This window comes from Anarhichas minor, unplaced genomic scaffold, assembly GCF_050575085.1.
Source record: "Anarhichas minor isolate MPS153535 unplaced genomic scaffold, ASM5057508v1 ptg000065l, whole genome shotgun sequence".
Taxonomy (NCBI): Eukaryota; Metazoa; Chordata; class Actinopteri; order Perciformes; family Anarhichadidae; genus Anarhichas; species Anarhichas minor.
The window spans coordinates 688,799-715,293 of record NW_027466511.1 but is presented as its reverse complement, the minus strand read 5'-3'; the positions used below and the strand labels follow the sequence as shown (position 1 = coordinate 715,293).

Sequence of the window (26,495 nt, the reverse complement as noted above, 5' to 3'; positions counted from 1 at the left end):
CTGTCCTCACTCCTAAGGTCTAAAACCCAAAGTGGTTCTCACAAAGATATACACTCTTTAACACCAAACACCCTTGCTCTGGCTGTGCTATAGATATTTTTCTTTATTTTATGTATATTGTATATGTTCTGTATTTTCTGCACTGTCTTTTTTTCTACATTATGTGTACTTTGTGTTCTCTCTATATTTGCTGTATTTTCTTTGCCTTCTGCAGCTGAAGCGTCTGAGAGAGACAGAGAGTCAGTTTCTTCCTCTTCTGGACAAAAACAAACGTCTGAGCAGGAAGAACGAGGATCTGGATCTCACGTTGCGTCGCCTCGACAACAAGCTTCACTTCGTCACCCAGGAGAACATGGAGATGGTAACTATGGTAATCAGAATCACCTTTATCGGCACATACAAGGACTTTGACTCGCTAGGGAAAAGGCCAACAAAGCTGTGCAAATAAAGGTCGATAACAAACAGGACTGTTATGTACACAAGTGGTGAAACAATAGGGCAGTTCTGACTCAGCGGGTCGTCCTTCAATCAGAGGATTGGAGGTTCGATCCCCGGCTCCTCCAGTCCATCTCCATGTGTCCTTGGGCAAGACACTGAACCCCAAAGTGCTCCCGTAGTCTGTGCCTATGAATGTTAGATTGTCCCGATGGGCAGGTGACACCTTACATGGTAGCCCCTGTCAGTGTATGAATGGGTGTGAATGGGTGAATGATGACCTGTAGTGTTAAAGCACTTTAAATGGTCGGAAGACTAGAAAATGAACTACGTATGGTCCATTTACCATCTACCAATAGGTGTTGTTATGATCCCGCTCTGAAATCACAACAAAACGTAATGAAAACTCAGGCACGGTGCTAAATAAAGAAACCACCTTTATTAGAACAAGGTCTGGACCGTTCAGATTGCACAACAGGAAAGCATTCTCGCAGCCTCCCAGACGGTGTCACTGCTCCCCCTAAAACACTGTGTGTAGCACACCAGGTGTCAGGGAAAAGAAGGGGCCTTCTCCTCCGGATGGGGCGGGTCTTGTAGGGCGAAGGCGTTGGCCAGCTGCCTCCAATCTTCCTGATGGCCCTGGGCCGTCACACCCCCCCCATAAAGACAGGGTCCCCACAGGCCCCTGGACATCACCCATGCCCACATCTCATTCCTTCGTCATCTCCCATCTCAGCTACTGGTACCTTGAAACAATCTTTAAAAGAGACAGACAACAAAGTTGAAAGAAACATGATGCACAATTACTGACATGGGGCCCTGGATAATGCGTCAGCAACAATATTGTCCTTCCCTTTAATGTGACGTATCTCTAGAGAGTATGCCTGAAAAAACAGGGACCATCTTATGAGTCTCTGATTTGGACAGTGTAGTGAGTTCAAAAATGTTAACGGGTTGTGGTCCGTGTAAACTACCACAGGCCCTGAACCCACATACACCTCAAACTGCTGCAACGACCAAATCAACGCCAAAGCTTCTTTTTCTATTACGGAATAGTTTAACTGGTGCTTGTTGAACTTCTTGGAGAAGAAACTCACGGGTCTGTCAATACCCAATTCGTCCTCTTGCATCAGCACTCCACCTGCACCCACGTGACTGGCATCAACTTGCAGCTTAAAACTGCTATCCATTCGTGGTGCAGCGAGAACCGGAGAATCACAAAGGATCAGCTTTACAGCATCGAAAGCCCTTTGACAACCAGCGGACCAAATATACTCTACCTTACCCTTCAGTAGGTCTGTCAGCGGCGCCACTACAGTCGAAAAGTTACGACAGAAAGCTCTGTAATAACCAACCAAACCTAAAAATGTCATCAGTTCTTTCTTTGTCGCCGGCGGCGGATACCGGTCCATGGCTTGCACCTTTGCCCGCAGAGGGCGCACCTCTCCTTGCCCGACCTGTCGACCCAGGTATGTCACGGTTGCTTTAGCAAACTCACACTTCGCCAGATTCACGGTCAGGCGAGCGTCAAGTAAGCGACCGAACAACGCTTTTACACGCTCCATGTGTGAAGACCACGAATCTGAGTATACGACGACATCGTCTATATACACTGCACAGCCTTCTAACCCACGAACAACCATATTCATAAGTCGTTGGAACGTAGCAGGTGCGTTTCGTAACCCGAAAGGCATGACAGAGTAAGAATACAGCCCAGTTGGAGTAATAAACGCTGCAATTTCACGCGCCCTTTGGGATAACGGGACCTGCCAATAACCCTTTAACAGATCAAATTTGCTGATGTATTTTGCAGCACCAACCTGATCAACGCAATCATCCATGCGAGGTAGGGGGTAAGAGTCTGGTTTAGTGACACTGTTGACTTTCCTAAAATCCGAACAAAACCGAGGGGTATTGTCCGCTTTTGGTACGAGCAAACAAGGTGACGCCCAGCTTGAGGATGACGGTTCAGCGATACCGTTCTTCAGCATATACTCAACTTCAGAATCTAAAAATGAACGCTTTACCGCACTGACTCGATAAAATCGCTGTCTTATCGGCTTTGCATCTCCTATGTCGATATCATGTTCAATCATGTGTGTACAAGATGGAACATCCCCAAACAACATTGGATACCCCCTGATAAGCTCGGATAGCTCTGTGCGTTGTGAAACAGACAAGTGGTCAAGGACACTGTCTAGGCTCTGCAGAACTTCAGAGTTTTTCAATCGGCCTGTTAGCAACGCTGAATCCGGATTAGGCAAACCATCCTCACAAACATGCTCCCTACCCGATGACGTCGTGTTGCCTACACACGCCGGGTGAGCGCTATCCATCCCTACGCTCCGCTCCTGAGACGAACGTGCATGATATGCTTTCAACAGATTAACATGGCACAGTTGGTGATGTTTTCGACGGTCTGGTGTGGCAATAAGATAGTTCTGCTCCGAAATCTGTTTCACTACAGTATAGGGACCCATAAACTTAGCGTTAAATGGCGAATTTATAATGGGCAACAAAGCCAAAACTTGGTCGCCTGTACTGAACACCCGATGCTCAGCTCCAGGGTCATAAAGACGTTTCATCTTATCCTGTGTTTTAGCCAACTTCGACTTTGCCAATTCACCAGCTGCGTAAAGTCTATGCCGGAACCCATTGACATACTCCACCAGATTTTTAGGTGGCTCTGTTTGTCTCCAATCCCCTTGCAACGCAGCCAACGGACCACGCACAGTATGACCAAACACCAGCTCATTAGGACAAAATCCTGTACTTGCTTGCGTTACTTCCCTTGCCGCTAGCAACAACCATGGTAACCCTTCCTCCCAATCACCTTTCATCTGCACACAATAAGCACGTAACAGAGATTTTAAAGTCTGATGAAAACGTTCCAGCGCCCCTTGACTTTGCGCATGGTACACCGAGGACTGGTTATGCTTGACATGCAGCTGTTTTAACACCTGTGCAAACAACTGTGAGGAGAAGTTTGACCCTTGGTCACTCTGGATGGTTTTTGGTATCCCAAAGATTGAGATAAACTGGCTTAAAGCGTGCACAATCGATTTTGCCATGAGTGTGTGTAATGGATACGCAGCTGGATATCTGGTCGATTGACACATAATTGTCAACAAATATATAGCACCAGACTTTGAAGGAGGAAGAGGGCCCACACAATCCACGATTAGGTGTTCAAATGGCTGGCTTATAGCCGGAATGGGATACAGAGGAGCCACTTTTTTTTTTTGATTTGGTTTACCCGTTAACTGACAGGTATGGCAGGTCTTGATGTACGTTGCCACGTCTCTCTTAATCCGGGGCCAAAAAAAATGTCTCAGAATGCGATCATATGTCTTTCCTACACCCATATGCCCTGACTCATCATGTGAGACACGCAAAACTAAATCACGGAATTTTAAGGGCACTACAATTTGGTAAACAGGATCTCCAATGAAACCCTCGCCATGTGGCACCCATTTCCTAACTAATACCTCGTTTTGAATGAAGTATCCGCCTGCCTGATTTTCTGGAAGAACAGACTGGAACAGCTCACTCAGCGTGGAATCAGCTCTTTGCTCGCTCGCCAACTCACTCTGTGAGACAGACAATGGAGTGTTAGACAGCGATAATACATACTCTTCTGTGGGGTCCTTTATTTTCGCATTGTCCAATTCTACCTCTGCTTCCCACTCGCGACCGGCCGCAGTCATGGCGCGCGTTACGGCGCAAGCCTGGAATACATCCGGATACTGCTTCTCATTCTCATCAGGGCCTTTACTACCCAGCGGTACCGGGACAAGTACCGGTTGAGCTGGATCATCAGGCCAGACACGTGCCCCAGCCACGTCGTTACCCAGAACCAGCATAACGCCATCTATAGGTAGAGCAGGGCGTACCCCCATTGCGACTTCTCCCTCAAATAGATCCGAGTGGAGCACAAGTTTATGTATTGGCACCTGAAAAACAGACATGCCCATACCCAATACCGGTATAAAAAAACCCGTGTCAGTTTCCGCAGAAAAGGGCAGAGCAGACGCCAGGATAAATGAATCAAATGCGCCAGTGTCACGCAATATGGTCACCGGCACCTTCCTGTCAGTACCCACCAGAGACACATGTCCTTTTGTGATAAAAGGCAAAAATGACGTCAAATCGGGCTTTTCCGTGAGAGATGTCAGATTACTCACATTATCCGAATTAACCAACTTGGAAACTGGCGCAGCCAGCGCGGCTGGTTTCACCTGCGCCCCATTATACCTGTTCTGCGATTTGCGCAAAGCGCAGTCTCTTTTCCAGTGCCCTACTCCATGGCAGAAATGACAACTGTCGTCAGAGGTACGGACACCACGGTCAGCTCTCTGTTCCGAACGAAAATTTCCACCAGAACGGCCAGAGAAATACCGGGCAGGACCACTTTCCCTACCAGCAAAGCCATAAGCGCGTGGATCCCCGCCGCTACTTCTGTGGGTTAAAACATAATCATCTGCCAACGCAGCAGCCTCACCTGCAGTCTTCACCTTTTGCTCACTGATGTACATAGCAATTACCTCTGGGACTGAGTTCTTAAACTTTTCAAGCACCATCAGGTTACACAGATCATCAAAATCTTTGACATCCGACGCAGAATACCAACGGCTAAATTGAGTCCCCAAATCACGGGCAAACTCAAGATGCGACCTGTCCCCTCTTTTCCAACTTCTAAACCGCTGACGGTAAGCTTCAGGAACCAATTCATACGCCTTTAGAATCGCAGCTTTAACCTTAACATAATCGCAACTGTCACCTGTAGTCAAAGAAGAGAAGGCTTCCTGAGCGCGCCCCGTCAATACACACTGCAGTAATATTGTGCGGTCCGCATTTGACCAGTCCCTCATGTCTGCAGCATGTTCAAACATCGTAAAAAAGGTCTCAACATCTCTCTCATTGAACTTTGGCACCAAACGTAAATTATTCAAAATCTCATGTGAATCATCACGCCGGGCCGACTCTTCACTCCGTGAATTATCACCCAATTTACCTTCCCCCATCAGCTTCAGTCTCTCGCTTTCTAAATCCAACTTAACCCTTTCCGTTTGCTGTCGCATTTGTTCCAATGCCACCGCTTTCTCCAACTCTGCTTGCTGTCGCACTCTTTCCAATTCCAAATCCCGTTCTTTCTCCAGCTGCATTCTTAACATCAACATTTCTTTCTGTTGTTCAAAGTTTAAAGTTAAGTCAGAGAGCGACTCCTTAACAACAGCAACCCCAGTTAGATTAATGGCCGTAGGTGACGGTTTAGGAAGTGTCAAAATGTCCATGTCATACAAATTTGCACTCAAAATAGCCTTAACATTTTCTTTTAATCTTTTAGCACCCACATCTATTTTATAGTAGTCGGCTATCTTTATTAACTGATCCTTTGTACACTGATCTAACAATGCCTCGGACGGAGCTTCAATGAAGTTATCCACCCCCGCCATGACGCACAAATGACCAATGCACAAAATACCCGGAGATCAAAAGAACGTACAGTATTGACCTTACCCGTGCACAAAGAAAGTGTCGGAGCAACTTAGTAAATTGAGCATCCCCTCTAACTGCCTATCCAGATCTACATAAACTCGACCCTAGTCTTCAAGGGCTACTGACGGCGGGTATTTATGCACCAAAACCCGGTAGTATGACAAAGCGACCAGCAAGCTGGCAACAATGCCAACACTACGGACGTGCTCCCGAGACAACTGCTCGCAACCGCTTTCACCCCACACTACATTTAGCCGCAAACGAATCCCAAATGGGAAACGCGATGTTCCTACAGGGGAGTCAATATAACATTTGTGCCACAAAGAGGTCAAAACTTACCTTCCTTTGTCCCGTGCCTTTTTTGCAGAACAGACCAACTTTAAACCGATAGCATTAACCATAAATACAGAATATGAGAAAACATATCATCGCTCCCTACGAGAGTTTCCATAACGAGCGCAAAGAAAACCCGGAATCCCCGGACCTGACGTCCCCACTTAAGTTTCCGAATCGGACGAGCCCCCAATTTGTTATGATCCCGCTCTGAAATCACAACAAAACGTAATGAAAACTCAGGCACGGTGCTAAATAAAGAAACCACCTTTATTAGAACAAGGTCTGGACCGTTCAGATTGCACAACAGGAAAGCATTCTCGCAGCCTCCCAGACGGTGTCACTGCTCCCCCTAAAACACTGCGTGTAGCACACCAGGTGTCAGGGAAAAGAAGGGGCCTTCTCCTCCGGATGGGGCGGGTCTTGTAGGGCGAAGGCGTTGGCCAGCTGCCTCCAATCTTCCTGATGGCCCTGGGCCGTCACAGTGTGAATATAAAGGTTGTATAAATATATATATAAAAGCCACAATGACCAACAATAAAATAGAAATAAAAGGTCTATATACAAGTCAAGTGTTCTGTAAGTTGTACTATACAAATAGTGCAGATAAATAAATAAATACTGACTGGGTATATATGTACTGGATGATTATGTTCCAGTAAAGATGACTTCATACTGTCAATACGACGTGTAAGATGTAAGTATATTTACATGTAATATGTGCATATATAGGAGCAGCTCGTCCATCTTGTGGAACAGAGAGCAGCTGTTCATCAGATGTATTGACGTGCAGTTCAAAATCCCCGCTGCTGCAGTTTAAATAGTGCTCCAACCCGTTTCCCCCGTCTGCGTCTCACTAAAGTTCACTACAATTTTCCAGTTGGATAAAAGCTGGGAAAAAAATGGACAAGTTCCTTATTGGATGTTGAAAAGTTCCTCCTTGGCAAATGTAACCAGAGAAGAAGAGCAGAAAAGTGAATGAACAAACAAAGGCTGCCATCTTAATAAGACCACAACATGACCCCTGACCCTGTGGTCCTGGACCTGTAATCACTAACACTCTGAGAGCTCGGTCACACTCAAACCAGCAGTCAAGTCAATCCGTCATTTTGTCAAACAATAGTTCAATTTATTATGTATAGCCTAAAATCACAAATTCTCCTCAGAGGGCTTTACAATCCTCTGTCCTTTGACCCTCACATCGCAACAGGAATCAGACTTGTTGACATCTTAGATTAGAAAACTTTATTTATTTTTGTTCTGTAGAACACTGAGGCATCCTGAGTCTCTCTTACCATATAACAAGTATTATGACATAGAACAAAGTAATTTTTGGAGAGAAGATTAGAATCATTGCAATGATTATACACTGGCTTATGAGAGTAGTAATTGATTAGTATCAGACAGTAGTTGCTATGGTAAAAGCAGCTTTTGTTTTGGTCCTCAGAGGAGACCGAGTTCTTTAAACGACCTGGACCGCAGCCACTCCAACAGTTACCATGGTTACAGCCAGGATGAGAGAGAGATGGAGTTTCTACGTTTACAAGTTCTGGAGCAACAGCACATCATCGACGACTTGTCCAAGGTACTTATACTACTACTACTACTACTACTCCTACTACTTTTAATACTACTACTACAACAACACATCATCGACGACTTGTCCAAGGTACTTATACTATTACTACTACTACTACTACTTTTAATACTGCTACTACAACTTTACACCAGTATTTTCAGTATTGCTTTGCAGTTTCAGCTGGCAGCATTTTCTTGTTATATATTAAAGTTCCAAGAGGAAACTGAAAGGGGAAAAAGTCACAATTACAAATCTTTCCGCTACTCCAGCACCATGGACAGCGCCATCGATTTATCAAAACCCAGCACAGCTGATAGATTCTAACCTGCTGATGTTTCACAGTTGTTGAAGAAACAATATTTAAATAAAACTCTTTGTGTTTTCAGGCTCTGGAGACAGCTGGTTATGTAAAGAATGTTATAGTAGGTATTGATGAGCACTATGTCTGCTGTGTGTGATGTCATTCATTAAAGAATGTGACACTAACACTGAGCAGGAGAATAAATTACCTGAAGGAGACAAAAATCAGCTAAAAGAGTTAATATTGGACTTAAATGTATCATTCCAGCACAAATCCTGTAGAATGAATGAATGAATATATGAATGAATAAATGAATATATAAATGAATGAACAAATGAATAAATAAATGAATAAATAAGAAAATGAATATATGAATGAAAGACTATAAGTGAAATGAAAATAATTAATTAATATATGAATGAATGAATGAATTAATATACGAATGAATATATGAATGAATAAGTGAATGAATGAATGAATGAATGACTGATGTAACTGCGTCTTTCCTTCAGGAGAGAGACATGTTACTGAGACACAGACGTCAAGAATCAGTCAGGAGGAAACGAACCTTCAAAGCCTGCAGGGTAAGAACGTCATCAAGCTTTCAAACTTGTTTCCTCTTCTCTTGTTCTCCTGGTCTGTTCTCTTGTTAACTAATTTTCTCCTGTTCTCACATAGGTCATAGAGACGTTCTATGGCTATGATGAGGAAGTGTCTGTGGACTCTGATGGATCATCTTTGTCATTTCACACCGACAGAACTCCTGATACAGAAACAGACGAGGTACACATACACACAGACACACACATACACACACACAAACACACACAGACGCACATACACACACACACACACACACACACACAGACACACACGCACACATACAAACACAAAAAGAGTGTATTTGGCTTCTGGAGGGATACTGCACTACTTGACTCAGCTAGAACAGACTCAGTATTTTGTTCTTGCCTTTACAAGTTATTAGCTGTACCTAGGCTGCTTCAGTGTTAGTGCTTTTGCAGTTTCTGCTGGTGTAAGGGAGGTGTGATTTAGTTTCTCCTGGTCAATTGCTCTGCTAAGTTCCAGGGAGTGGCTTGCACTCCTGGCAGACAATGAGCAATCAGTAGGTAGCTGTCCTTCAGCACTGCTGGGGGTTGGAAGCGTCAGGCAAACAAAGGGAACAGGGCGACTTTTTCAAGCCCGACTTCGTCAAGCAAAGACTTCTCGAGCGTGTACTTGCCGGTCAGTAATCTGTTTATATTGACTACCATGTGTTTGCATCCTATTTCTGTCCGTTCCTCTGTCCGGTGGTCACGTAGACGTTGGGTCACTCCCAGGTGCCGTGACCCCACTAATCTCATCTGTCCTACTCTCTCAGCTCATGGCCAGCAAGTGGTGGCAGGGGGGCTTTAGAATTGCCAGTCGGCAGTGCCGAAAGCTGAGTTAATCTCAGGCTACGCAGGCTCGACTTTCTTGCTCTAACTGAGACCTGGATCACACCAGAAAACACCATCACACCCGGAGCTCTGTCAGATGTGTACTCTTTCTCTCACACTCTCAGAGCTGCAAGGCGGGGTGGTGGTACTGGCCTGCTAATTTCCCCAAAATGGAAATACTCTCTTGTCTCTGTTCCACAGTTCTCCCGTCCTCTTTCGAATGTCATGCTGTTACTGTCACTTATCCAGTCAAGCTCACTATTGCTGTTGTGTATCGCCCACCAGGCCCCCTTGGTGAGTTGCTGGAGGAGCTTGACATTAGTCTTGCACTTCCATAACGATGGCTCCGCACTCATCCTGCTCGGCGACTTCAACATCCAGACTGATAAATTAGAAACTCTTCTTTCCTTCCTCTCCTCCTTTGACCTTTCCCACTCCTCTTCTCCTCCTACCCACAAGGCCGGCAACCAGCTGGATCTTATCTTCACTAGACACTGTTCTACTGCTAACCTCTCCGTCACTCCCCTCCAGCTCTCTGACCACTATTTCATGTCCTACTCCCTCTGCCTCTCCTCTCCCGCCGTACTTCCTCCACCTACCCACATGGTTTCTACCCGTAGTCATCTTAGATCCCTCTCCCCAGCTGATCTTTCCTCTTCTGTTACCTCTGCTCTCCCTGACCCAGAATCCTTCTCTCTCCTATCCCCTGATACTGCTACTGACCTTCTCCTCTCAACCCTTTCCTCTTCTTTGGACAACGTCTGTCCCTTCACCTCCAGGCCTGCACGGCCAACTCCATCTGCCCCATGGCTGTCGGACTCAGTGCGTACTGACAGACGGAGCCTAAGAGAGGCTGAGCGTAAATGTAGAAAAGGCAAACTCCCGGAGGACCTTCTTAACTTCCAATCTCTTCTTTCCACTTTCTCCTCCTCTCTATCTACTGCTAAAACTGCTTTCTTCCGCTCTAAAATCCTAACCTCTGCTTCCAATCCTAAAAAACTCTTTGAAACTTTCTCTTCACTCCTCCAACCCCCTCCCCCTCCTCTTACTTCCTCCCTTCTCCCTGATGATTTTGCCAACTTCTTTGACAAGAAGGTGGGTCACTCGACTGAGACAGCCCTCCTTGCGGTGACAGAGTCGCTTCACACCGCGAGAGCGAACTCTCTCTCCTCTGTCCTGATTATCCTGGACCTGTCTGCCGCGTTTGACACAGTGAACCACCAGATCCTCCTCTCCACCCTCGAGGGGATGGGCGTCTCAGGCTCTGCACTCTCCCTGTTTGCATCCTACCTGACAGGTCGATCCTACCAGGTGACATGGAGGGGGGCCGTGTCGGAACCACGCATGCTGACTACGGGGGTTCCACAAGGTTCAGTTCTGGGGCCCCTTCTCTTCTCGCTCTACACAGCATCTCTTCATGACTTCTCTTGCCATTGTTATGCCGATGACACCCCGCTGGTCTTGTCATTTCCCCCCGGTGACACTCAAGTGGAGGCACGCATCGCTGCGTGCTTGGCTGACATCTCGAAGTGGATGGCGACTCATCACCTGAAGCTCAACCTGGACAAAACCGAGCTACTGTTCCTTCAGGGGAAGGGTTGCCCGCACCGAGACCTGTCCATCACCATTGATGATACCGTGGTGATGCCAACTCGGACTGCGAGGAATCTGGGTGTGACCCTGGACGACCAACTGTTGTTCTCAGCAAATGTTGCATCGGTTACACGCTCCTGCAGATTCCTGCTCTACAACATCAGGAGGATTCGCCCCTTCCTCACTGACGACACGGCGCAGGTGCTCATCCAGGCTCTTGTCATCTCCCGCCTGGACGACTGCAACTCACTACTTGCCGGAGCCCCGGCGTTGGCCATCAGACCTCTGGAGCTTGTCCAGAAAGCTGCAGCTCGTCTGGTGTTCAATCGCCCCAAGTTCTCCCACACAAGTTCCCTTCACCGTTCTCTACACTGGCTCCCTGTAAGAGCTTGCATCCGGTTTAAGACTCCAGTGCTAGCCTACAGGGCAGTGAAAGGAACAGCTCCTTTCTATCTCCAGGCCATGGTCAAGCCCTACACCCCCACCCGACCACTTCACTCTGCTGCCTCGGGGCGATCGGTTGCCCCGTCGCTCAGAGGTCCCTGCGGCCGATCGACCCGGTCACGGCTTTTTTCTGTCCTGGCCCCACAGTGGTGGAATGAACTCCCCACTGACGTCAGGACAGCAGAGTCGCTGCCCATCTTTCATCAGGCTGAAAACTCACCTCTTCAAGAAGTACTACCCTGAGCCTTCCACTCACCACTTACTGTATTCATACTAGTTTGTTTCACTCCTTGTATTCATACTAGTTTGTTTCTGTACTTCTGCTCTGGTTTATGCTCTTAGATGCTTGTTTAAAGGAGATGCACTTATGACTTCTGGTGACTAGTAGTTCTCTTGAATACCGATGTTGAATACACTTATTATAAGTTGCTTTGGATAAAAGCGTCTGCTAAATGACTGTAATGTAATGTAAACACACACAGACATATACACACACACACACACACACACACACACAGATACAGAAACACCTAGACCCTGTTCAGGTCTCTGGTGGGTCAGTCTATTGGGTCTGGTTGCACCATCTAGACTTAATCCTTGTTCTCGCTAAGACTCATCCTAAATGTTACTCAGGAGCAGGTTTAAAGTCAAAATCAAGGTTGTTTCCATAGTAAAGACTTTGACACTGATTGTGATTGTAAGACGTCTTGTATATCGATTCTACATCGAGCGGTCTTTTAGAGGGCCGAGTTTTTCAGGACCGAAGCTAATTTACAAGGATGAGGAGCTGATTGAAAGGTTGACTTTCTGTAGGAGAGAGACATCTTAATTATGAGAGGTTTTTAATTTTGCTGGCTAACCCTAATCACTCTAATGACTCTGAGGACTCTGAGGACTCTGAGGACACTGATGACTCTGAGGACCAGCAGTCAAACAGCAGCCATGCCGCCACTTGACCATTTGTTAAGCAAGGCATTAAAGTCCTAAAGCACAGGATGTGTGTTGGGGGGGGGGGGTGTTACTGGTTCTGTTACTGGTTCTGTTACTGGTCTCACTGGTTCTGTTACTGGTTCTCTTACTGACTTGTTTGTGGGTTTAAGGTGTGTGTGCGTGAAGAGGAGGAGTTCCGTTACCGTCAGCTGACTCAGGAGTATCAGGCGCTGCAGCGAGCGTACGCTCTGCTGACAGAGACGAGCGGAGTGAACTACGACGCTGAGAAGGAGATCAAGGTGACTCAAACCCTGAGCAGGGTACCAACAGGTTGATGGTTCTATTCTGTGTAATGAAACAAGGTACCAACAGGTTGATGGTTCTATTCCCTGTCTTACAGACCAGAGAGCAGTTGCTAACTGAAATCAGTCAATATCAAACCAGAGTTGCAGACCTGGAGTCCGCACTGAAACAACAAGGACTGGTAACACACACACACACACACACACTGTGAATGTAATAGTAATATGTATTACTATGAAGCAGGATTTGGGGTTAACGAGGTAACTTCAGGTATAAACCTGGGTTTTCAAGGGTTTTTCAAATTGATACTTTTTTATTGGAGATTAATTATGACCTGTTTAAATTCCTAACACTACTAGCTCTCAGCAATTCATAACACATAGCTAAAATCTGATTGTAATCTGATTCTGATTCTATAATACTAATAATATCAATGTTTTCTGTTCAGAAAGACTTTAAACACATTGAATAGACATGCAAACAAAAAAAAGAAGCTGCGCAGCATTTTAATGTTGATTTAGAATTAAAATGTCAATGACTTGACCAAAGCCTCAAAGCTTGTTTGGTACAGCCTTACTCATAAGAGATGAAAGTAAGCCTCCTGGGTAGCAAATAAAAAAAAAAAATAAGGTATATTTTTAGTTGTTTGCTGTCATGTTGATTTGAACATGTTCTAAACATCTAACTTCTACTGACACTGCTGTCTATCTGCCTGTCTTTCTGTCCATCCATCTGTCTGTCTCTCTCTCTCTCTATCTGTCTGTCTGGCTTTCTGTCTATCTGTCTCTCAGGATGTGAAGTGGGTGGAGGAGAAGCAGGCATTGTATCAAAGGAATCAAAAGCTGGTGGAGAAGGTGAAGCTAACACATAAGAAACAATGAGATCATTCAGTATGAGGATATCAGTATCCAGCAATAAGCATCCATAAATCCACTTAAAAATCACAGAAAAAATACTGATCATGTTTCTTCAGCATCAAAGTAATCCAGCTGTAGTAGTCCATCCATGTGGACCCAGATCATTGAGACACTTTGAATACAAGGAAACTAAAATGTAACTCACAGCTAACTCACTGTGTCCATGGCAACAGTATACTTCATGTTTACATCCCTCAAAGCATGATGGGAAATACATTTCAACTTCCTGGACCCAGAGCATAACTATGTCCCAAATACGACACTGAATAGCAACAATAAATGATAATAATAACAAAAGAAGAAGAAGAATTAATGGAATAAAACCATACATTTTTCTCGATAGATATTAGTATGACTCGTTTTAATATAGGAAGATATATATATATTATATATGATATAAACACACAATGTTTTCATCATTGTTTCTGGCTCTGTACATATATATGTAAATATACGTGTATATATACATATATATATCGTATATATACGTATATATATATATATACGTGTATATATATATATATATATATATATATATATATTTTTGTGATGTTTACAGGTGAAGCAAATGGAAGGTGAAGAGCTGCAGCTGGAAAATGAAATCCAGGATGTCAGAGATCAGAACGAACTCCTGGAGTTTCGGATCTTAGAGCTTGAGGTAAACAAGACAGACGTAAACAACAACATAAACAAACAGTCATAACATACATAAACTACAACAAGTTAAAACAGTCATCACAGACATAAACAACAAGTTAAAACATTCAAACGAAAGTTACGAATGTAACTACGGTTCTATGAATCCTGGATGACCGCCAGAGGCAGTGCTTAACACTGGATATCTTATATCAACAGAGTCACAAGGAATCACCGTAACTACCTCGTATAGCTCCGGCAGAGGAAATTGGACAAAGAACCCTCCCCAGTGGGTGAGGGGTGGCAACGTTAACTCTGTAGTGTTTGGTGAATGTGCTCGGTGATGCCCATGAGGCCGCAGCACATATATCCTCCACAGGCACACCTCTCAGGGCTGCCCCTGACGTGGAGACACTTTTGGTAGAGTGGCCCTTCACCCTGGATGGCCGAGCGCGGTCGCTCGCCTTGTATATATAGGCAATGGCCTCCACTATCCAGTGGGATAGGCGTTGTTTTTTAGAAGGAGCACAGCCCTTCTTAGGCTCACCATAGCTGATAAAGAGCTGCTCCGACCGCCGTATGCAGGCGGTGGCTTCCACATAAGATCTGAGGGCACAGCAGCCTTGACCTCCTGATGGGGTGGTCAAACTGCATGAGCTGGGTAGGCTGGTTGATATGTGAGCGTGTCAACACCCTTGGGAGAAACGCTGCATTAGGCCACAAAGTGACACCCAGGCCATCTGAGTTCCACCTCAGACATGATTCTTTCACCGACAGGGCATGCAGCTCGCCCCCACGTTGAGCTGAAGTGACGGCAAGGAGAAAAAACGTTTTGGCCGATAGCCATCTCGGCTCCGCCTGTGCCAGGGGTTCAAAGGAGACAAGCATAGGGTGTCCAGTACCAAGGGTAGATTCCATGCAGGGGCCTTCGGGGAGCTCGGGGGACGCAATCGCAGAGCCCCTTTTTAGGGACACCAGTCTGTGGCTCTCTCCTGTGTCATTGTCGACCTTAGTATGCTGCCCCAAATAGTGGCCACGTATACTCCAAAGGTAGAGGGAGACCGGCCCTTATCTAGGAGGGACTGTAGAAACTCGGTACAGCAGGCACGTGGCACTGCACTGGGACCTTGTTCTGAGCCGCACACCAGTCAGAGAACAGCTTCCACCTGTTTTCGTACTGCAGGCAGGTAGATCGCACCCTGACATTCAGAATAGTCAGTCTGACTGGTTCTATGCAGCCACTCAGCATCCGGTCGGGCCCTCCCGTGGCCAGACCCATAGTTGAAGGCGGCAGGGATTGGGATGCCAAATCCGACCTTCTAGTTGCGACAGGAGGTCCCCCCTGTCGGGGAAGAACTCTGACAAGCATTGGCAAGATCAGAGGGAATGGTGGAAAGGCATAAAGAAGATCCTCTGGCCACGTGTGAGCCAGGGCATCTTGACCCAGAGGACTGGTCCTCTCCATCAGGGAGACCCAGTGGGGGCAGTGGGTCGACTACACGTCTGGATGCAGCCGCCACTCTCCCGGTGGAGGCTTGTGATGGAACAGGAAAACCAGGTCAGCCAGTCGTCTAAGTACGGCAGTATTTTCACGCCCTGTGATTGCAGGGGGAAAGGACAGCAGTAACACCCTGTGAACACCCGTGGGGAGAAGGGAGAGTCCGAATGGAAGCACCCTGGACTGACAGTGGGGGCCATAAAAGGCGAAACAAAGAAACTGCCTGTGGTGATGCACCATGGGAACATGGGAATAGGCGTCGACAGACATGAACCACTCTCCCTTGCGAATCTGCTGCTGGGACTGTTAGTCCCCAAGTTTAGGTAGGGTTGTATTGGTAGCGGTCCGGCCTCTCAGCGGGACGCTGAGGCCCGTGGCAGCTACTGGAGTAAGCTGGAGGCTGAAAAAACGGCCTTGGGGGGGCCAAAGTGGGACCCCTAGGTCTGCGGGGTGCAGGGATGTCCCTGCGAAGATCAGATGACTGCTGCCTGGTCTGGCTAGCTTCAACAGTTCGCTGAAGCGCCTGTATAGCAGCTGACCCGAACAGCTCACCAGGTTCCACTGGGACAGTACGGAGGGTCCTCCTACATGTCTCAGACAGGGGTGACTGCGCCAGCCAAACCTGGCGGTGAGTCTGGACCAGGGTGGACATCATATGTCCAAATTCCCTCGAAATGAGCGCAAACGCCTGCAATGAAGCATCACTGAGGTTGGAGGCGGAAGCATCGAAAGTAGCCTGCTGCAGAGAAGCTGTGAGGGCAAGCATGAGGTGGGAGACGGAGTTGCCGATACGGTTCACAGCGCTGCTGTGTCATAAGCCCTGGATGGCAGGTCTTTGACTCGACGTTGGGGTCGAGGGCACCTGGCATCGGGCCTCAGAGTCTCCTCAGGGGAAACTATGAAGGACGCAATAGCCAGCTAAATGGCTGGCATACGTGCAAGGCCAAATTTTGCCACCTCCTGCATGGTCGTCAGGGTTCGGCCATCTGATGTAAGGTGGGAGAGAACCCTGGTGTCTCTCCAGCATGCACGCAACTCCCTCAGATATTCCTCGGAGGGAGGAACAGAAAAGGTGGTGAGGGCGGGAAGGCGCCTGAAGACGGCACTCGCAGGCGGAAGTTCCGGCTGCTGTGTATCCCACTTCGGCCAGCCTAGCAGACCTTACTGCTCAAGGCATGATGCCGAGGTCCTGCCTGGGTTCTCCGAGAGGCCCTCCCTCAGATGCTCGAGGCTAAGGCAAGAGGTCATGGCCGTCCTCAGGCTGAAGAGGAGCTATACAGGTCCTACAGCCGGGAGAGTTTAACATGGCCTTGATTCTGGAGGAACCCTTGTCCCACTAGTTGATGCGGAATTCTAAGTCAGTCTGAGCGGGAGTGCTCTGCTGAATGTTGAGAGAACAGGCAGGGGGCAGTCAGAGGGGAGTGATCTCTTCGGACACTCTCAGATATTGGTGTCCCACCAGTAAGCTTGAGCGAGAGCACTCTGCCACTGTGGAAAAAGGCCAAAAAAAAAACCAGTCCTTACAGTGAAAGGGGAGCGAGGACACTCTCTTCGCTAGGACAGTCGCTGTAACTAGTTAGTGTCCCACCAGGTTAGCCTGAGTGAGGACACTGCCAACTGCGACAGCCGTAATGCGTAAAAAGCATCAATGGACACATCAATGTTGATTTAGTATAACTAGCATCTCACCGAGTTAGCCTGAGCGAGGACACTCTGCTAACTATGATAGTCGTAATGCTTCAAAGTCGATGGACACAGTCCCAGTATCAGCTTTGTCTAGCTAGCTTCCTACTGAGTTAGCCTGAGCGAAGACACTGCTAACTGTGAAAACTGTCAGATGTAAAAATTAAATCTCAATGGACACAATGTCAATGTCGATCTAGTCGAACTAGTCTCTCACCAAGTTTGCCTGAGCGGGAACACTCTGCTAATTGTGAAGGGCGGGCCGACAGCGTAAATTCTACGCTCTCGTTAGCACGCCACTCGATTAGCTAGAGCGGAAGCGCTCTGCCAACCGTGGAAAACGAACAACGGTTATAGAAAACAATGTTAATCGATCTCACCGATTGCTGTCTTCACGACTTCGTCGACTTCAGTCGATGATCCGAACGACGAAACACGCCACTCCCTCCTAAGAGGGACAGCTTATCGCAGCCTTTGGAGGTCGAGAGATCCGCAACTCTGACCGGTGGTCACAAGGCTACAGCGACAAGCTCCAATATGTCTTGATCGTAGACCTTTGTTTAAGCTTATGCTACCATGGTAGCTAGCCTGCATAGCGAGAAGATGAAAAAAGGACTGATCTCAGGATGACACCGGAACTTATAGACGACGGGGGTCATCCGAGGTCACAGGTGACTTTGTTGATATAAATACTCGACCTGCGCAGGCGCGAGACAGAAGATATCCAGTGTTAAGCACTGCCTCTGGCGGTCAGTAAGGATGAAATAGAACAGATGTAAACAACAACAAGTTAAAACAATCAGAGACATAAACAACGACAACAAGTTAAAACATTCAGACAGATGTAAACAACAACAACAACAAGTTAAAACACACTGACACGTGTGTCTCTGTTTCTATGGAAACCATGTTTACTGTTCAGGAGAGAGAGCGACGCTCACCTGCCATTAACTTCCAACAACTCCATTTCCCAGAAGGCCTCAGTCCCCTACAAATCTACTGCGAGGCAGAGGGAGTCCCTGTGAGTAACCCTACACCTGATGACACATGAGGCCTTTGTCATTTTCTAGTTTGTGCATCCTTGATTCTTTTCCTTGCCTCCTCTCCTCATGCTAAGTCCCGTCCAAGGGGTGAAGCAAGCTGAAGAGTGAGGGAAGAGATATGAGGAGTCGAACCCGTCATTTTAAATAGACATCAAATAAGTATGATGAGTCACAGCTGCATCATCTGTTCTTTATTATTTTATGGCTCTTTAAGATAAGCATCAGTGTTCATGACAACATATATGTTTACATTAAATTCTGTCTATATGACAACATGAAATACAAACACATTAATGCTGAACACTAGAGAATGTCTATTGACATAATATTTAGCCATATTCAGCTTGTTTGCACTTGTAAACATCGTGTCAGGATTAAAGTAGATGAATTGGATAAGAGAAAAAGATATCAAGATGAATGTCATGAAAGAAAGTGGTTCAAACAGAGACTTATCAGGTGCTACACAAACGGTGAAGTGCAGAGAGTTTGATCATCTGAACACACTGTCATGGTCTCACCTCTTTTATTTGTCCCGTGGCCCACAGGACTTCCACAAAGGAGATCCCTGTGTTTCCTCACTTAAAGCTCCTCCGGATCGCCTCCTCTCTCATTGAGATTTTGCAATTGGGATGTTGTTCAAAATGAAGCACTGAGATTGAATTTGGGGCCACAAGCTGGAGGAGCGAGGAGAGAAGGAGGCACAAAATAGAGAAATAAGAAGAGCCCTGTAAATACACCTGAATACACCTACAAACACCTGTGCTCACCTGAGTAGTTATTAGTTATCCTGAATGATGTTTATTATTTTCCCTCAGGACATTGCGATCAGTGAGTTGATGAAGAAGCTGGACATTCTGGGAGATAATGCCGTAAGTGTATGTTGAATTTAATTTGTACATGTATGTGTTTTCAATAGTAAAGTCAATCAATTTGGACCTGGACTTCATCTTCTGTCATCAGAAGCAGCAGATCTCTTCGTTCAGTTCTGTTTATTTGGACCTAAACCTGCAGCAGCTCCTTTTATTTAACACTGTTTCCTCTGCAGTGGTTAATCCATGAAACCAACCAGTGTCTCCCCTCATCTTTCTGCTGTTATACTGATATGTGACTGGTCTGATGAAAACTCGGTTACTTTACCATGAAAACACATTGATGTCCCATTATTGACAAACAGATGAGTAAAAACAGAAGGATTTTTCTGAATCCAAAACTTGTTGTTCACGTGTTATTTACATGTTCATTTATTCTTTTTGGCATGTAATTCAAATGTTGCTGATGTGGTGTTGCTGTGGTATTAACATGCTGCTAACGTGTTGACTTGTTACATGTTATTCAAATGTTAATATAAATTTTGAGGCGTTATCTTCCAGTTGCTGTCGGTATGTTGAGGTGTAATTTATATGTTGCTGACGAGTTCTTCACGTGTAATTTACATCTTGCTGACAGGTTGTTGACGTGTTATTAACATGCTGCTAACGTGTTGACTTGCTATTTACATGTTATTCACTTGTTATTTATGGTTAGGGTGCTGAGGGGTTGCTGATGTGTCTTTTAAGTTATTTACCTGTTAATTACATCTTATTGATGTGTTATTAACATGGTATTTACATGTTATTCACTTGTTATTTACATGTTGCTGACACATTGTTGACGTGTTAATTAGATGTTGCTGACACATTGTTGACGTGTTATTAACATGTTGTTGACGTGTTGTTGATATGTTATTTACATGTTGCTGAGGGGTTTGCTGACATGTCTTTTAAGTTATTTAGCTGTTAATTACAACTTATTGACAGGTTATTAACATGTTATTTGCACATTGTTGACGTGTTATTCAGATGTTGACGTATTGTTGACGTGTTATTAACATGGTATTTAGATGTTCATGTGTTATTTACATGTTGCTGACAATTGTTGACGTGTTAATTAGATGTTGTTGATGTGTTATTAACATGTTGTGGACGTGTTGTGTATATGTTATTTACATGTTGCTGAGGGGTTGCTGACATGTCTTTTTAGTTATTTACCTGTTAATTACAACTTATTGACATGTTATTAACATGGTATTTACATGTTGTTCACTTGTTATTTAGATGTTGCTAACGTTATGTTGACGTGTTATTAACATGTTGACATGCTATTTAGGTGTTGCTGAGGTGTTGTTAATGTTTTATTTAAATATTGTTGACGTGTTGTTGACATGGTGTTTACATGTTGCTAAGGTGTTATTGACGTGTCATTAATCAGAATCAGAATCAGAACCGTTTATTGCCGTGGTATGTTGAACATACAAGGAATTTGACATGACGGAGGTGCATAACATTTAACAATCAACAACAATCAACACAGTGCAAAGCAGAAACATATTAAAATTTACAGAAAAATGTAAAATATAAGATAAAGTGCACAAACAAACAGATAACAGGACTATAGGAAATTGTCCTCGGGATGACAGAGTCAGTGGGGGTCCCGGGCTCTGTTAATGAGCCCGACTGCGGATGGGAAGAAACTGTTCATGTGTCCTGAGGTCTTGGTCCTGATGGACCTCAGCCTCCTGCCAGATGGAAGGGGCATGAACAGTTTCTGTCCAGGGTGAGAGGGGTTGGCTACAATCTTTCTTACTCGCTTCAGGGTCCTTGAAGTGAACAAGTCCTGGAGGGACGGCAGATTGCAGCCAATCACCCTCTCAGCAGAGCGAATGATGTGCTGCAGTCTGCCCTTGTCCTTGGCAGTGGCTGCAGCATACCAGACCGTGATGGAGGAGCAGAGGATGGACTCAACGATGGCTGTGTAGAAGTGCACCATCATTGTCTTTGCCAGGTTGAATTGCTTCAGCTGCCTCAGGAAGTACATCCTCTGCTGAGCCTTCTTTGTGATGGAGCTGATGTTAAGCTCCCACTTGAGGTCCTGGGATATGATGGAGCCCAGGAAGCGGAAGGACTCCACCGTGTCGAGAGGGGAGTCACACAGGGTGATAGGGGGAGTCACACAGGGAGATAGGGCGAGTCACACAGGGTGATAGGGGGAGGCGGACTCATCCCCACCAGAGATGAGTCCAATGAGGGTGATGTCATCTGCGAACTTCAGGAGCTTGACGGACTGGTGACTGGAGGTGCAGCTGTTGGTGTACAGGGAGAAGAGCAGAGGGGAAAGAACGCAGCCTTGGGGGAAACCGGTCCTGATGGTCCGGGAGGCTGAGACGTGTTTTCCCAGCTTGACGTGCTGTTTCCTGTCAAACAGGAAGTCTGTGATCCACTTGCAGGTGGAGTCGGGCACGTGCAGCTGGGAGAGCTTGTCATGCTGTTGTTGACATGTTATTTAGATGTTGCTGAGGTGTTGTTGACGTGTAATTATCATGTTGCTAACGTTATGTTAATGTTTTATTTACATGTTGCTGATGCGTTGTTTACATGTTATTGACGTGTTATTAACATGCTGCTAATGCGTTGTTGACTTGTTATTAACATGTTGCTAATGTTATGTCGATGTGATGTTAACATGTTGCTAATGTTTTGTTGACATGATATTTACATGTTGCTGACGTGTTGCCATCTTATTTATATTTTGCTGATGCATTTTTGACATGTTAACATGTTGTTGACATGTTATTTACATATTGCTGAGGAGTTTTGGATGTGTTATTTACATGTTGTGTGTGTGTTGTTGATGTATTTTTTACATATTGCCTATGTGTTTTTGACCTGTTATTTACATGTTGCTGGCGTGTTTTTGACCTGTTATTTACATGTTTCTAATGTGGTATTTACATATTGTCGAGGTGTTTTTGATGTGTTATTTACATGTTGCTGACGTATTGTTGACATGTTAATTCCTTATTGTTGACATGTTGTTGGCATATCTTCTTGCAGAATCTGTCCAATGAGGAGCAGGTGGTGGTGATCCAGGCCAGGACGGTTCTAACTCTAGCAGAAAAGGTAACGGTCACAGCTGAACACAGCAGTCAATCATCTTCTTAGTCAGAGTACTTGTAGAAGGACAGATTTGGTCACTGCCATCATTTCATGATGTATTGTTGTTTGAATCATATTTACACAATGGACCAAGTGACCATATGTTTATTTGTCTTAATCACCCATCTAGTCTCTTTCTGTCTCTGTTTTTAGTTTATGTTGTTGGATGTTTGTGTCTCTGCCCCCCTGAAGGGTCCTGAAGATGGAAATGTCCTCTGAACATTTCACTTCCTGCCAGTCTTTATAACAATCTACCTCTTTTGTCCATCTACCTGTCTCTCTACCCGGTCAGTGGTTGGAGTCCATTGAAGTGACAAAGTCAGGTCTGCAGCAGAAGATGTTGGATATTGAAAGCGAGAAGGTAAAAACTCAACTTAAACTTAAACTCATCAAGTCGAATGTATAAAACACAGAAAAAAATCATTGTTTTTAATTTCTATTCCTTGACGAGATAGTGATAGTTGAGATGGATCTAAACAGGGAAGTTGCAGTTTATGGTCAACATCTTACCCAAAAGCCTCGAGGACGCCTCATAGCAAACATTGAAAACATTAATGAGTTCCACTGGTTGAAGGTGTTTGGTGATCGTTTACACTGAACCAACAGAGGAGCTTCTCGTCATGGTGAAACCTCAGATAGAATCAATCAAACATGATGAAATTGTTTATGGTTGCATTTATGCTGTGTACATAAACAACATACTGTACAAACCCACAGCAGCCGTGTTCTGCAGATGTAGTCAAACAACAGTTGGGTTCAGATTGTCTGTTTCACATGGATTTACCTCCAGTGGAGGGAAACAGAAAGTTGCTTGTTTGATTCCCAGTAAGGGTTAGTGACAGCGGCAGAGCCTTTAGGTGATCTTTGACCTCTGTGTGTTGTTTACCAGGATCTATTCAGTAAACAGAAAGGCTACCTGGATGAAGAGTTGGACTACAGGAAGCAGTCCATGGATCAGGCTCATAAGGTCAGTAGCAGCAGAAATAGAGACACAACAAGCAGGTGATCAGAGGTGTGTGGTGCTTTAAAGGTGTTGCACAAAAATGATTCACTAAAGCCAAAACAAATATAAAAACCAACTCGGGAGGTCCAGAGTAGCTGATCCTTCACAGTCCAACAAAACAGGACACATCACTAAGACCTTCAGACCTGAACACAACCTGTTTCAGATTCTCCTCTCTTGGAGGCTACAGAACCCTGAACGCCAAAATAACCAGACATAAGAAGAGTTTCTTCCTGCAGGATGAACACTAACATCACTCAGTAACCCTTACCAGTAAATTATATATATATCATAGTATAAGTACTCACTTTTCTTTAACATGTCAATATCATCAATTTTACATAGATAAAATCATTGCTGTATGTACTGCCATATCCACCTACCTCATATATAAAGCAACCTATTACATGAATCATTCCAGCACCCTTTTCACCATTGCACTACTGTCTTACTGTGTACTGATGTCATTGTGGTGTTGCAAAGTATGTGTACACACTTACTTGGCCATTAAAACTGATTCTGATCTGAGCTAATCAGAGACTAACCACCAATGTAGACAATTTCTCCTCCACAAAGAATTAATGAAGGAACAAAACAAACACCCTTGTTTTATTTTACATCTATTTTACTGAAGATATTCTCATGAATATTTGGTAACACTTCAAAATCATCATAAATAAATGGTAAATTTATGTTTAATTATACTTCAGTTTATAGTTATTTTACTGTTAAAAAACAGTGAAATAATGAATGAAGTATACTAATTATTAGTATAGTGATATAATAATATAATTATAATAATAATGATAACTAAAATTATGCTTTAATTTATTTGATAAGTAATTTTATAATTGAAAAATGACATATTGTCTCATAGCTGAGAAGAGACAATAACAATTGCATTATGATTACATTCGTAAACTATATATTAACAGTTTATTATTGCACACATCACATTTCATATACTTTATTAATAAGCATGTGTTGATGATTTGTAAACCTTTCAGAAATCATTTGTAAAACCTTTATAAACATATAGGTAAATGGTTGGTCAGCATGGGTCAAAAAGTCCAGTGCCATTTTAATCCCCAATCCGTCCCTGGAGACAGGACAGTGAGGAAAGACGAAATACAAAGAATGACCAGAGTTAAAAGTATCGTCCAAAGTTACTTTATTAGAGTTACTTGTATGTGTTTCCAGCTCAGTGTCTCCCTGAAATAATGTTTGTTTTTGATTTTCTTTTAAAGATATGTGTTGAATTTTAAAAATACAACCAAGTGTAGTGCAGGGCTAAAAAGACTAACTCAGGTATACAGGGTTTCCCCCCACAGCATCACATTCACTAGTTTGCATTCTATTTTAATCTTGAAACTGATAAATATATTAAAGCACAATTAATACTGACTCTTATGTTTGTCCTTGACACAGAGGATCCTGGAGCTTGAGGCCATGTTGTTTGAGGCTCTGCAGCAGCAGGAGGATTTCAGGATGGAAGAATTAAAGATGGAGCAGGGTCGTCTGTCTGAAACACTGACGGAGGAAGAGAGGGACGGGCTGAGGAGAGCAATGGACCAATGGAAACGAACTGTAATGTGTGAGTTGAGAGAGAGAGATGCCCAGATTCTCCGAGAGAGGATGGAATTACTGCAACTCATACAACAGGTAAACAATTAAACAACAGGTAAAGATTATAAAACAGGTAAACAGCGAGGACCATTTGGGGTTCCAGCGAGAAAGTTTAGTGTCCGTAGAATGCACTTTTCATAAACAAATATAATGAATGTTACACACATGTTATATTACCCAGTTAAAGAAAAAAGTCTGGCAACAATATTATGCAAGCCATTTTTACACACTCCAAGTACAATTCTACACAACTAATATAATCAACTAGAAGATGTACCAGAATATCACGTATTTTTTCGCCATGACTCGGTGAGCTGAGCACTCCGGACAAAGCTACGAACACAAAGCTAAAGGCTAACACGGACAACCAATACATCAGAAAACAAGATAATTCAACAAAGATTCCAGAGATATCTTCAGAATTTCTCTCCGTGAAACCATTACAGATCTGTGAGCAAACAAGCACCAGAACAACAAACCGCTTCACCGTCTAATAATCATATATGCTTCTCACCGTGAGCTGATTTCGTGAAGAGAACGGATAAATCCCCGGTTATTTCGATTCAAATACGTATGTGTTCGAGGTATATCCTGTTTGTCATTGAACTGTTTCCTTGAAGAAAGGGGGGTCAATCTAGTTTAGGGGAGCTGGGGGTAGGGATTTGACTTTCGGCGTATCGGATTTTACGCTTCGCGAGGGACGGCGCGGTTTTGATTCTGACTGGCTAACGATTCTGTCAATCAATACCCCGTTACCCCGGCTCAATTCTATGGACTCTGACACGTGAAAAGAGGGTTCAATGACTGAAATCGACCAATGATAGGCTGAGATAGGTCTACATACACACAGGGAAACTGGAATTCAGACGAGAAAGTCCCATGGATCAGAGACAGAAACAGGCTCAAAGAGGATTCAGGCTCTCAAAATGATGCCAAACTGCTGTATTTGGATGTATTGAACACTATTAGTGATAAAACAAGTGAAATATATAGTTATATAGTATATAAACTTACAATGGAACAGCTGGTTCCAAAATTACAATTTGGTTGACCTCGCCTGACCTCTCTGTACTAAAACCTCTCTAATTTTGTTCTGCTTCACTTTATTAAAGTAAAAATTTGCAGAGATGTTGTACTGTGATTTGGGAGAGGTTTAAACTTTCGTTAGCATCATTCAAAAGAGATAATCATGCTTTCGGTGCTTTTTTTTTTTTGGCGAACCTGAAACTTTTCAATTTGAGCTGTGTGCCATCTTCATTTACTCT

General features: G+C 44.5%; 2 protein-coding genes across 3 annotated transcripts in view; one reads left to right on the top strand and one right to left on the bottom strand.

Annotated features, from left to right (window-relative positions):
• The window catches only part of jakmip3 (Janus kinase and microtubule interacting protein 3), a 40,281-nt gene that overhangs the window by 5,434 nt on the left and 8,352 nt on the right, over positions 1-26,495 (top strand). Inside the window, exons 6-21 of the mRNA XM_076078352.1 lie at positions 215-370; positions 1,944-1,966; positions 7,717-7,852; positions 8,233-8,268; positions 8,660-8,731; positions 8,826-8,930; positions 12,721-12,849; positions 12,951-13,034; positions 13,645-13,707; positions 14,330-14,428; positions 18,510-18,608; positions 19,446-19,499; positions 22,500-22,565; positions 22,894-22,962; positions 23,491-23,568; positions 25,033-25,266. Of these exons, the coding sequence (XP_075934467.1) occupies positions 215-370; positions 1,944-1,966; positions 7,717-7,852; positions 8,233-8,268; positions 8,660-8,731; positions 8,826-8,930; positions 12,721-12,849; positions 12,951-13,034; positions 13,645-13,707; positions 14,330-14,428; positions 18,510-18,608; positions 19,446-19,499; positions 22,500-22,565; positions 22,894-22,962; positions 23,491-23,568; positions 25,033-25,266 (1,503 nt within the window). The remainder of the gene's footprint in view (positions 1-214; positions 371-1,943; positions 1,967-7,716; positions 7,853-8,232; positions 8,269-8,659; positions 8,732-8,825; positions 8,931-12,720; positions 12,850-12,950; positions 13,035-13,644; positions 13,708-14,329; positions 14,429-18,509; positions 18,609-19,445; positions 19,500-22,499; positions 22,566-22,893; positions 22,963-23,490; positions 23,569-25,032; positions 25,267-26,495) is intronic.
• On the bottom strand, positions 1,102-6,492 carry LOC142934010 (uncharacterized). Of its 2 annotated transcripts, none has more exons than XR_012947656.1 (3): positions 5,956-6,492; positions 3,924-4,025; positions 1,102-1,192 (listed from the first exon to the last, which is right to left on the bottom strand). XR_012947656.1 is itself a non-coding variant. In XM_076078353.1 (3 exons), exons 1-3 carry the CDS (start codon positions 4,968-4,970, stop codon positions 1,172-1,174), a joined length of 984 nt encoding a protein of 327 aa, XP_075934468.1. In that variant the 5' UTR covers positions 4,971-4,994; the 3' UTR covers positions 1,102-1,171. The 2 variants fall into 2 exon arrangements, 1 of the variants encoding a protein (XP_075934468.1); XM_076078353.1 differs by lacking the exon at positions 5,956-6,492 and adding an exon at positions 4,110-4,994.

Bases quoted from the DNA above. Each gene is read 5' to 3' on its own strand.
- LOC142934010 (XM_076078353.1), bottom strand. From the start codon at position 4,970: ATGTACATCAGTGAGCAAAAGGTGAAGACTGCAGGTGAGGCTGCTGCG. The intron at 4,026-4,109 runs GTAGAATTGGAC...TCTGTCTCACAG, and splicing joins GTCGCGAGTGGGAAGCAGAG to AGTGAGTTGGCGAGCGAGCA. The intron at 1,193-3,923 runs GTATTAGTTAGG...TCTCTTTTAAAG, and splicing joins GATACTTCATTCAAAACGAG to ATTGTTTCAAGGTACCAGTA.